Raw genomic sequence first — 12,500 nt, forward strand, 5'->3', positions numbered from 1 at the left:
TATATATATATATATATATATATATATACATATATATATCATTAAAAGTGGAAAGTTATACATCTCTAATTAAAATTTCCCAACATATTAGGTTCCAACATGTGCTTCTGTTGAATGCATGTCAATTATATAGGTGTTTTCAGATCCTTTGATGAGATGGTTCTGCACAAAAGCTGTCACATCTAAGGACACTAAGACACTTATACAACAGAAACAGTTGGCATCGTATATGCTGGAAAATTTTAATTGAAGATGTATAATTCTCCATTCCTTATATGTCTTTCCAATATACTTTGGAATCTTATTTGAAATCCTTTAGAGCAAACTCAGGATTTTCCAGTTGAAATGAGTATGACTGTAATTGTTTATTCTTCATGATTCCTTATGTTTCTTGCTGTCTGATATGGTTATCGAGGTCTGGCTTTCAACAAAGTATTCGTCAAATAAGAGTTTAAACACCCTCTTCCCCTGTGTGCATGTGCATGTAAGTTGTAATAATGAATGATTTGGAGCAGCTTATTATATTTGACTTGGGGCAGTTTTGGGTACAGTGCACTGCTTCTTAGCATAACACAATGTATATATTTAATGTGTGTCTATGTGTATACCTAATTGCATACATGTATGTATGTGCACATGAACTGATGTGTTTATATGTGTAGAAATATATTGTGTATGTGATTGCATTTTTTACTTTTTGCTGCATTTTATCTCCTCCCAAGACTTCTTTCTGTTTAATGGGCAGTCTATTTGAAAAATAAATATTTTTCACATGATCCTGCAATTTTAATTTTTAATTGATCATTCCTGGTAGAATTCTACTTTCACTCTGTATAAAGAAACAATTCCCCTGATTTGAAGTCATTTTGAAAAGTGCCAATCGTGAAACTCTCAGCCCCTGAGTCACTTTTGTAACTTTTTACTCATTGAAAATAATATTAAAAAGATGTGTATGGGGTGTGTGTGTAGATCTTTACTCGGTTGTTTTTACTTTTGGCTATCTAGTCAACAACTAAGATTCTCCCCTTTGTTCTAAACAGTCTCTGATCTTTTGGGGTATAAGCATTATGTATTCCCTATTCTTGTTCCCGAATTATACTTAAGTATATATCTACCAAACAATTTTTAAAAATAACTGTAGTAATCTCAACATACCTTCTCAACCTTATTTTGTTGATCCAACTGACTGCAATAGTTTCTTTTTAAAATAAAATTCCATAAATAAAAAAAAAATTTTTTTTAAATATTTTCAACCTTGTGAATTGTTTTTACTTTCATTTCTTTGAATTTTTTTTTTTCTCTTCTATAATATTTGTTTCACAATAAAGAAATAGTAATGTCTGAAGAATAATGCCTAGCTGTATAAAAAGGTCAGCGAAATGTTACCTTGATGGTTATTTTAAATTTGCTTTTAGCCTTCATGTAAACAAACATTCCTGATAAAATCTAGAAGGAAATGAGTAGTGCAATTTTAGAAACTATCAGGTAGTATTTCAAGAAGTTCTTTGGAGTAAGAAAGACAAAGCCTTTACTTCCATGTCAGTTGTAAATTGTTTGATGTAAATAACTTATTTATTGACCTCACTTGGATTACTCCAATCTGTGGAGAGATAATGTTTTGTTAGATTTGGTTGTGAATATAGTTGTCTATTTTGACACGTCATTGATCACCCTTAAAAATTACCATATGTATTTTTGATGTTTTTGTTTTTGGAAACAAAAAAAGTTTTTCAATTTTTAACTGACTGAAGCAATTTGAAACATTTCTGTAAAAACACTGTTATATTACAGTTTAAATCTTTGTCTACTTGTCGATGTGCTTATGTTGTCAAGGAAATACTAGCCAAAACCATTTTGTAGCCCCCTCCTTCCCACATCTGCTACAAGACTTCATACCTCTATGACCATTTATTCCACCCAATGAAATGTTTTTAAAATGCTTATTTTTTTTTACAACTGTGTAAAAAAATAAATGTTTCAAAAAATCTTTTCCAACAGCCTTTATTTTTTTGTTTTTTTATCGGTCATCTTTTAAAATGACATTAAAAAAAAGAAATTGAGATGCACAACAAATACAACAGCCTCCCACCCCCTAAAAAAACAAACAAACTGAAGTATCAAATTAATAGTAAGTGAATGCAAAATTCTGTTCATACATTTCTGATCTTTTGAGTCTTTTGGAGTGGGTTTATATAAAGAAATAAAAAAGAGTCTTCAACTTTATTTGACTTCTGCCTTATTTTTATGTTGTAATATCTAAATTCTAGAAATATTTATTAATTGTGTCTCTTATTGAGATAAATGATGAAACCTATAGTTTTTTTTTATCTTGAACTTTAACATAAAGTGGCTTTTGACAAACACTTTGCTTAACATTATTTTCTTTGTTCTTATGTGATTTTTTCTCTCCATAATAATGTATTAGCTTTGTCATGTTGATAGCCACCCACATTATGCTCCTACACAAAAATTTACTATCTGATTTTCGAAAGTTTGCTTAATAAAATCAAGCTGAAATGTTTTTGCAATGAGAAGAATCTGGAAATTCATTTCTTTTAGTTGGCTTCTTAGAATTTTTTCAAAATCTTTCAGTTGCATAAAATACTTGAAAACACATAATTTGCTAAACTTTAAACAACTGGTCATCGGTAACTTAATTTTCTTTGGTAGTGTTGCCATAAAATCTTTTATGAGATAATAGAAAGTCTGTCTTATCAGTGTTTTGAAGTGTGTGTTTGTGTGTGTGTTTTCACTCACTATTATTATTATTATTATTTTTTTTTTATTTTATTGTAATTATAAACTAAAATTGTTATCTGTATAATGAACAGTCTATCATGATCCCATGATAGGTTTAGGTGAAATATGCTATGAAAGTAATTTAAGGAGTTTTTTCAGAAGACTGACTGTAATATTCAATTACTTTATACTATTTATGCTAATATATTAGTAATTCTTAAATTATTATTTCTGAATAATAGAAACTGTATTGATCTGTTTCAGATTATACTGGGACTAATTTTGTGATGTAACTGGTTATTTCTTCTCTTTGAAAAAATAAACAGATGTAAAAGAAATTATTCAATACCTCAACTTTATTTTGAAAATGGTATTGCAGTTTCTTTTTTTATATTTAATATCACCCTTAATTACTTATAGGTAACATGTATAATTAAAAAAAAATTAAGATAATGTATTGAAATCATGCAATAAAGCTATGGTGTCAAATAGGCTACTGATGATCCTTGTCAAGAAAAGTTGCTAAAGAAAATTCATAAGCTGGGAAGTTATAAAACTTCCAATGAGTTGCAATTAGGTACTTTAAAAAAAAAATGATTGATGTTGAATAATCATGAGCTCTGTTATTTCACTCCTGGATTATCCTTCATTATCCAGATCACTCAACACAAACAAGAAATTGAAGTAGTCAACCTCCTTTTCTCCTTAAAATGTTTTGATTTCTGCTGACAAGCATGAATAAGCAAGTTTATCATTATCTTGCTGATTACATCATGCAATATATTTCTTTTACTGCATTTTGACTGACAACCATTTGGAACATTTTTAATCTATGAATAACCCATAATCTCTGATGGCCTACTTATATGCTATGGGATATCAGTGAGGGTTCATTTAGAGATAGTCTTTTATATCTTTTTAGTAATGCCTTGTGATGACCTGGGTACAACATGCCTTAATGCCGATAGCATTAACCACAATAGAATAACAGAATATTGTTTTATGGATGGGCAATCATAATAATCTGCCCTGAATACTGTGAAATTGCTTAGTTGGCAGACATTAAATTGCAGCACAATATCAACAATATTCAAACTTATGATGTTTTCAACTTAATAGCTCTCAGTTACATTTGTCTGAAGTTATAAACTGAAAGCTTTTATAATATTCAATCATCTACTCTAATTCTACTGTTTACAATTGTATTTATGGTTTTGGTTCATCTAAAACAATTCGTAGGACACTGACTCTTTAGTGTAGCTGCCTATACAATACAATGATGAAAGAAAATATTTAAAATGATTATTTATATTGATTTAGTTTGTGGTGATTTTGAGAGAATATTTTCTAGATCTATAAAGAAATATTCTCATGGGTTTATTCACAAATGAATTGTCCAATACAAATAAGATATTCCAGCTAAGCAATAGTACTGCTAGCTATTCACACTCTTCATCTAAATATCTTTCTTATTTATTGTTTTCAATTACTAAGTATTTTGTGTTTTAGATATTTCATCTGACCTTATTTCTTCCCAACTAGAATTCTCTCGTGTTACACTTGACTCTCTTAATTTCCTTGTGTTTGTAATTGTTATGTATGCACACAAAGTGTTATCATTTTGATTAAATATTTTGACTTAGTGTAAACTGGACATCTTATTAGATTTTCCAGTGAAGGCATAATTAGTTATTGATTTTCTCTTTTTGCACAAGTATTCACAACTGTCACCAAGTCCTGAAATGCATATAACTGCAATTCAAAATGTGTGGTTGTTTGGGTTTGAAAAACAGAACTTAACCACTCTTCTGTGTGAGAAACAAAGTTTAGTTTCATTTTAGATAGAGCTTCCAGTCAAAAAACTCTGTTTGCACCATATGCATTTAATATCTAAGTGAATTTTTTTCTTTTATTTCATGTACCATAGCAGCTGAAACCTCAAACGATGAGCTAGAATTTGGTGATATTATCTATTATTAATTTAATTAGAGAAAGATAACTTAGACTTGGAAAAAAGCAACCAGAGTGACATTTCAGTATCATCTGTATACAACTGTGTGGAAGTATTAATTGGGCTTTTCAGTTCTGAACAGGAGTGGAGTGATCACATAGTTGATCATAGTATTGATGTTTTCATTAGTTAATGATAAGGATATTAAGATAAAAAATTAGTTTACTGATATATTTTACATGTAGAGCCTCAGCATACTGGTTGATGTCTGAAAACACTAATTTATTAGTCATATAGGCCTTACAAATCTTTGAATGGAGGATATCCAGGTGTATAACTGCCAGTGTTCTCATTAAGGTTTTTAAAGATTGTATATTAGAAATGTTCATATTAGGGTTATTATGTAAAAGGGTTGTTTGATTGCTATAGACTTCTTAAAAGTATTTTCATTCCTTTTTTTTTATGTAATGATTTATTTTTATGTTGGTTTATAAATATATTTTTAGTTCATGTAACTCAGATGCAAACATGTTTTCAATTAATTTAGCTAATTCTATTATGCTTGGTTAATAATTCTCTCATTATTATACAGTTTATTTAATTTAGATTATTTCAAAGGTTTTATTTCTGCTCCCCACCCCTTCATGCTATCCACATGAACTTGTAAGGTGGATAAATTTGTTGTTGAGTCGATACCTTATGTTGGATTGTTTTTGATCATTGAAAGCTATCAGATGTTGTTGCAAAACTCATTTAATTGTTTGGGCATGATATTTTATTTATTTTACTTATATTTTCATCTGGAAAAAATCTAATGAGGAACATGATGTCTGCTCCTATTCAGCTGTGTCATTGGTCTGTTGATATATTCAGTTCTCCCTTATCCCCTCACACTTTTCATGCAGGTCTAAAGAAAAACATCCAAGAGATGGTTGCTCCAATTCAGAGAAATAACAAATTGCGACTATGTCCAGTAACTGGTAAGTGTTACTAGAACTTTCCACAGGCCTGACTTTGACATACCACAATTTTAGTCTCACTACTAATTTGTTTTGTTAGTGTGTTCATCACCGAGTCTTAATTTGTTACTTGCACCTCAGCTTGTCTTTTGATTTGGTTAAAAATATAATGGATTAATTATTTCAACTCACTAAATTATCCCAGATAGGTGAGAGTTAAATGAAAGAATTAAACTTTGTTTATATAAAGCACACAAACTTATGGAACTAAAATACTTTATTTTAAAAACTTGTTTGAAATTCTTAAGTGTGTCAGTTTTTGATAAGTCTCAGTGTAACTCTTCAGAGAACTGCACTTATTCTTTGGTGAAAACTTGGATTATAATTATTTTAACATCAACATATATATATATATATTTATAAATGCTATGCAATCAGATGTCAACTGTAAAAAGAGGTTTTCCTTTTAGCTTTAGTTAGAAATAACATTACTCCACCAAAATAGTAATGAACAACTTCTTTTGATTTTACAATATAACTACACGTTTGCTGCATGTCAATTTATTAAAAAGATTTTGATAATGTTTATTTTGAAAGTTTAAATAATTTCTTGGAAAAATGTTATCAATCATATCATTGAATAATTCTATATTTTAGTGCATGTTCACACCTCTTAGAATTAATATCAATCGGTAAATGTATGTGTGTGTGTATGTCAGACACACGCACACTTTATATATATATATATATATATATATATATATATATATATATTAATCTGATGATATTATGTGGTAAAAGCATGTTATTTAGTTTAAAGTTATTGTTGAATCCTTTGTTTACATTACCAATTAGATGAGTATCATTCATAAATACTGATAAGGACTGATGAAATAAAAGCTTTTATCTTTAGATTTCTTTTTCTCTTTACTTAGACATAGAAACACCATTAAATATAATCCTTCATTTGATCATGCATCTAATTATAACTGTTCTTATTTACACTTTGCAAGTTTTGTAGAAGCTGAAGGTAACGGAAAATCAAGAAAAACAAACATGAACACTTATTGAAGCAGCTACAACTGAGCTGCATCTCTCAATCATGTGTCAGGAATAACTTCCCACATTAACTTTGGTAGATCATCAGCTTCATGATATGTATCTCTGCCAATAACATTAATGTAGTTGAGTTTATCCTCAAAAAAGATGTGAAAGTCATCAAAATGTAACATCTGCTATGGCCAGTTGGTAATTTTATAGTGGTGCTAATAAAGTCTACCTACATCAAGCAATGACATTAAAGATGGAGGGAATGTATCCACGACTACCCTGTGTGGTCTTGTGCTTTTAAGCAAATGTTTTTAGCCCTCAGGTAAAGACTGGTGTGTGATCCAACAAGGTGAACTTGCAGCTTCAAATTTTGGCTCCACAGAGGAGAATGCTTCAGGGTATATATATATATATTTATATATATATATATACACACATGCGTTGAAGAAGCCAGGATTTGTTGACTTTGAAACACTCAGTTGCCATATATTTTTAAGCTTGTTGCAAGCACTGCATGTAGCATTATTTATACATTGGGCAATGAGGATGGCTTTACATGGTTGTTTAACCTGTTAGGTATAACAACCTTCAAACTATTTCCTTCAAACTACATCTTGCCATCCTAATAAAAGGATACATTGGATTAAATAGCCTAGAGTATGCTTTAGCAGAGAAGGCAGGATGATCATGGTTGGGATGCCTTTGAGGTTAACTTTTGACTCTCTACTCATTCCAAGAATATTCACTTCTGATAACTAACGTATTTGAAACTTGATGACACTGACACTTTTAAAACTAAGTTACTCAAAGAGTAGAACTATGATTATTGGAATATATAAGTAGTATACTCCCATGCAAACTTCCTTTTTTCATTAGTGGAAAAAGCTAGTGTTAGGAGGCATGCGAATATGCATGCATACATATATACACATACACCAAAATAAAATGCTTTGTAGTGAAAAGTAAGGTGAAGAGTTTTGTTTTCATTTAATATATTGTGGTTATATGCTTAGCAAGACTTATTCCGTTTTAGACTATTGAATATTTATTTGTAGGTACCAAAGAAGAAATGAAATGATTAAACTTACAAATACCATTGTTTTAGTTTTCAAGGAGGTTGCTGTAGATGTACCATCATTAACAATGATAATAATAATAATCTACAAATTATTCTATATCTAGATAATAGGAATTGTATTTAAGTCTAGAATATCTGAAGTTTAGTTAATGCTGTAAACAACAATAGTAAGCAAAACATAGAAATATTTCTGAAAAGCAAATAATAAAATCTCTCTACATTCCAAATGTTCTTTATATTAAGTAAATGAAAATTAAATAAAGAAATGACACATAAATCACAAAGCGAACTGTTTATATTATGTTCTTGGTTGCTTCGTTTTATAAACTGTTTTTTTTTTTTTGTCTTTCTTAACTTGATATAAAGACATCTGTACTAAGTTTGAGAATTTTAAGTTGAGGATGATTTGCATGTTACCAAAGGTGCTATTTTGTGGTTTAAATTGCATGTTTTCATTGTGTGGTTTGGCAATCTTCATATACATGGCATACATGTCTTTTAGTGAATAATCCAATTGTTTTCTGTGTATATTTTATACTGTGCTATCTTATTATATATAGATTTATTGTTGATGGAATTGAAGAAACAAAAAAAAAAATTAATCTTTAAATCTTTGACAGAAATATTTCTCATATCTGATCTGCTTTAACAAATGCTTGCTGTTCAGTGTTGTAAAATATTGCTTACATTTCTACTCAAAGAAAGTAAAAACAAAACAAGTATAACTGATTGTGCACTCTTACTTTCTGTTCTAGTTATATATATACCACAGTAAGATCACTATCATACTTTCTTTATCGTCTCACAGCAAAACATCATATGAATTTTGAAGTACAAAACTATTAGCAAAAGTAAAAAATTATTAATTAATTCTTCATCGAATATTAATAGTGTAGAATAGATAAGCTTTCAAAAGAAGTGCATGTGCGTGCACACACACACACACACACTGAATAATAGGTCAGTGGAGTTATGTATGATTGACTTTGAAGTGTAAATGAAGCCATATCAAAATAACAAGCAGCTGTCAACTGGAAACCTCGTTCGGGGATCTAAGTTTTAATGCTAAATCTGTTGGCACTTTTGACACTTCACCAGACAGGCTGATCTATTTTGCCATTGATAAACTGGGTAAGGCAAGGGGAACTGGGTGAATTAAGAGTCAGGAATATATACATATCTTTAACAATTAGAGATATTAAATATCTGTCTATATGTGTCCCGCTTCTTCCTGCAGGTACAGTAGGGTTCTGTTTTCTAATGAAGTATACTTTTATAATCTGGAAGTTAATAGTATCCATCTATGTGTCTCATTAAGATGTATTTCTTGATGTGTCCTCAGCATGATAAATATTTGCTGTAATACTGTATTGGCAGATGTTACTCTGTAACAGTGTTTTGTTTTTCTAATTGTAACTGCTATTTAGATGATCCAATTTATAGGTTTTCCTCCTCAGAAGAGCAAAGTGTGCTTATATCCTAAGATACTACCTGTTCCGTAGCTGACACTATAACTCACAAGAAATCTACCACATTAGCTACTGTTCAGTAAGATCAAAGAGAGCCACTAGATAGTGTTAGCTACTGTATTTAGAAACCTATGTGATTTAGAAACTGTCCTGCCACTGCAGAAGTTACTCATAGCAGAACGCTTTTACAAAACATCATCACCCATCACAGATTAACATACCAAAGATATTTAAAAATACATACATCTTAGCAAGTGACACAGCTGCTGCAAGCCTTGGCATTGTGGAAGTGCACTTGATTAGATAGTAGAACCCTAATTTGAACCATAAGGGAGAGCTACATGTATGGAAATGCATATGAAATATCTTTGAACAGTAAAAGCATGAAAATTACCTGATTTCTTTCTTTCCTACTCCACTCTGTCAAATTTATTGATGAAAACACAGATCATTCCATCTGATGAAGTAGTATGTAATCAAAATTGCTCAGACTTAGCATCGAAACTTAAACTAGCAAATAGGCCTTTAGTCAACAATTTGCTTTTGTCACTTTCATATAATATTATTTTGCTATTTTATTTTGTCACTTTATTGTAAATTGCACATAACTGCACTGACCTTCAGCTACAGTACAAATCTTATATATACATTATTGTTATTATTATTAATTCTTATAAAAACCACAAAAAGGTTTTGAAATACAGCTACCCAGGGTTTCCTGGCCAAGATATTAATTTATTTCTCCATTTCTCAAGCTGTTAAAAACAACAAGATGGTTAAGTAACTAAATTGCTGGACAGAGATCAAGTGTTATAGTGGATCAGTGGAAGGAAAATTTATATCTAGATACAACAACCATCTTTCAACCATCAGACACCCTGAAAAAAGACTTCCAATAACTCTCTTGGCATCAATCTTAAAATTTAAAGATGTGAACTGTCAGCTAAAACATCAGATAGGAGATGCATTCTAAGACCAAACTCTATATTTATAAGTCAAAAGGATGTTTTATATGTTTGCTTGAAAAACTGTCTTAAAAAAAAAAAAACCTAAGAAGCTCCATTGATTCTCTATGTCCACACTTTAAGAAATTTGTCTTATAAGGAATTAGAGATAAATCAGCAGATACATCATAAACCATTCCAGTGTTGGTTTATGTAATTTTGATATTTGGAACACACTGCTTATATTTACTCTGAAGTTGATCATCTCCCCTGTGTTTCTCTCTGTCTTTTTCTAAATGTGTGCCCTCATCCAAACAACAGTTACATCAAATGCAGTTACTAAAGCATCTTGTTGTTTTTAACAACTTGATAAATGGCAGAATATATTAATAGTTCAGTCATGAGACCCTGGGTGACTGTATTCCACAGGGCCTTTTGTAGTTTTTAGTATAATGATATCTTTACTCTCTTAACTGATTGAGTACTAAACTACTTTTTGAAAATCTAACCACACACACACAAGGTGAAACACTAATTTCAAAGACGTACAAAACTCTAATCTCCTTCCAAGTAGGATCCTCTCACTTCAATACACTTATAGTGCTCCAACCACTTCACAAAGGCCCCCATGGAAGTCTTTCGAAGTGTCTTCTTGCTGAACACTCATACATTGTCTTCAATGGGAGAGTCCATCATATGCACACATATGTATATAAATACATGTATACATTATATATATAAATACATATCAATTTTAAGTTTATCTCTACAGATTTTGTATAGAAACTAAAGCCAGCACTGAAAGTTCTGATGTTTTATCTCTGAATACATCCATGTAAACAATGCTGAATACATCCATGTAAACAATGCTGAAGTTGTTGCTCCTTCAGCACCACATTCAATTCATTAACTATCCACAAACACATTGCTTAACACCCACCAAGTTTAGCAGTGTAACACTATTGGATTGTCCACGTTATGTATTAAACACATTCCTGGTAACTGGTACATACATATCATCAGGAATGTGTTTAATATGTAAATTGCTCTATCCAATAGTGTTGCACCACAAAACTTAGTGGGTATTTAAGCAAGGTGTTCATGGATTCATGACTAGTTAATTGGTTGGATGTAGTGCTAAAGGAGCAATAAGAACTCTTGAAATATGCACACACACTCCTTACCTATTTTTTTTTATCTTTGATCGCATTGTTTACATAGAAGTATTCAGATACAAAACGTCAGAACTTACAGTGCTGGCTCTAAATTCTATAGAAAATATGTAGAGATAAACTTACAAGTGATTGTATCACACTGCTAACACAAAAACTAGGACACAATATTTTCTTATAAACCTTTTATATACTCGGTAGTATATAATGGATGCAAAACAAAATACAGTGTCACTTTAAGCAATTAATAAATACACACGTGTATATATATATATATATATATATATATATATATATATATATATATATATATATATATGTACATACATGTGTGTGTGTATAAGCACATATACACACTTTATAATCTATCTAAATTCATTTTAAATTTCATCACTTATTCAATTGTTTCTGAGGCAGCTTTCACATAATTCCAGCTGCAACAATGAAAACAGAAGTGTAACAATTCCATCCACAAGAAGTGTCTCTATATTGAAATATCAGTTCTTAAGCTAATGGCAATAATACTGAGTGTTTTCTGATTATTTGGGTCTAAACAGATGTTACATTAAATAATTTTCAAATCTTTAAAGATCTATGTCGGCTTCACAAATCATAGGGATACGTAGAAGCTCTTCAGGTATTAATGAAATGATAGCCATTTCATTAACTTTATAAAGATGTTACTAATTTTAATATTTTTATTCAATTAATATTGAAGTGCACCAATTTGCACATTTAATATATTAACTAATGGTCTAAATGCATTCCTACAAGCTATGCAGTGGAAACCCAGTAGGTTAAAAAGCTTATTTCATTTTTCTTGTTACTGTTGTATTTCCAGCATGATTTCTTTAAAATGTTCACTACACACACACACACACACACACACACACACACAAGCACACACACACAAGCACATACATATATATGCACATACACGGTAACATGTAATGAATGCAATATTGCCACAAATAGATGAATAGATGTAGTAAGTGGTCTTTATAGCATCTTTTTGTGAAGTTAAAAGAAAAAAGTGTAATTACATCTGATAAGAAGCTTCAGTTAGTGTGTGTGTATGTATATATATATATATATATGAATGCATTCATGAATGTGTTTATGAAAGGAGGTGTGTATG

The 12,500-nt window shown here is 30.4% G+C and overlaps 1 protein-coding gene across 20 annotated transcripts in view; it reads left to right on the plus strand.

Moving 5' to 3' along the window:
* LOC106874470 (rho guanine nucleotide exchange factor 7) overlaps nt 1-12,500 on the plus strand; it is a 206,499-nt gene that overhangs the window by 160,015 nt on the left and 33,984 nt on the right. For 6 of the 20 annotated variants that reach the window (XM_052966465.1, XM_052966455.1, XM_052966460.1 and 3 more), the window contains 2 exons: nt 5,596-5,670; nt 12,137-12,154. The exons of 8 other annotated variants lie outside the window; for them this stretch is intronic. In XM_052966465.1, the coding sequence (XP_052822425.1) occupies nt 5,596-5,670; nt 12,137-12,154 (93 nt within the window). Of the gene's footprint in view, nt 1-5,595; nt 5,671-6,662; nt 7,659-7,754; nt 7,793-12,136; nt 12,155-12,500 lie in introns of those variants that run through there. 6 more of the 20 variants (XM_052966469.1, XM_052966467.1, XM_052966457.1 and 3 more) reach the window with 3 other exon arrangements.

Source organism: Octopus bimaculoides, chromosome 3, assembly GCF_001194135.2.
Source record: "Octopus bimaculoides isolate UCB-OBI-ISO-001 chromosome 3, ASM119413v2, whole genome shotgun sequence".
NCBI lineage: Eukaryota > Metazoa > Mollusca > Cephalopoda > Octopoda > Octopodidae > Octopus > Octopus bimaculoides.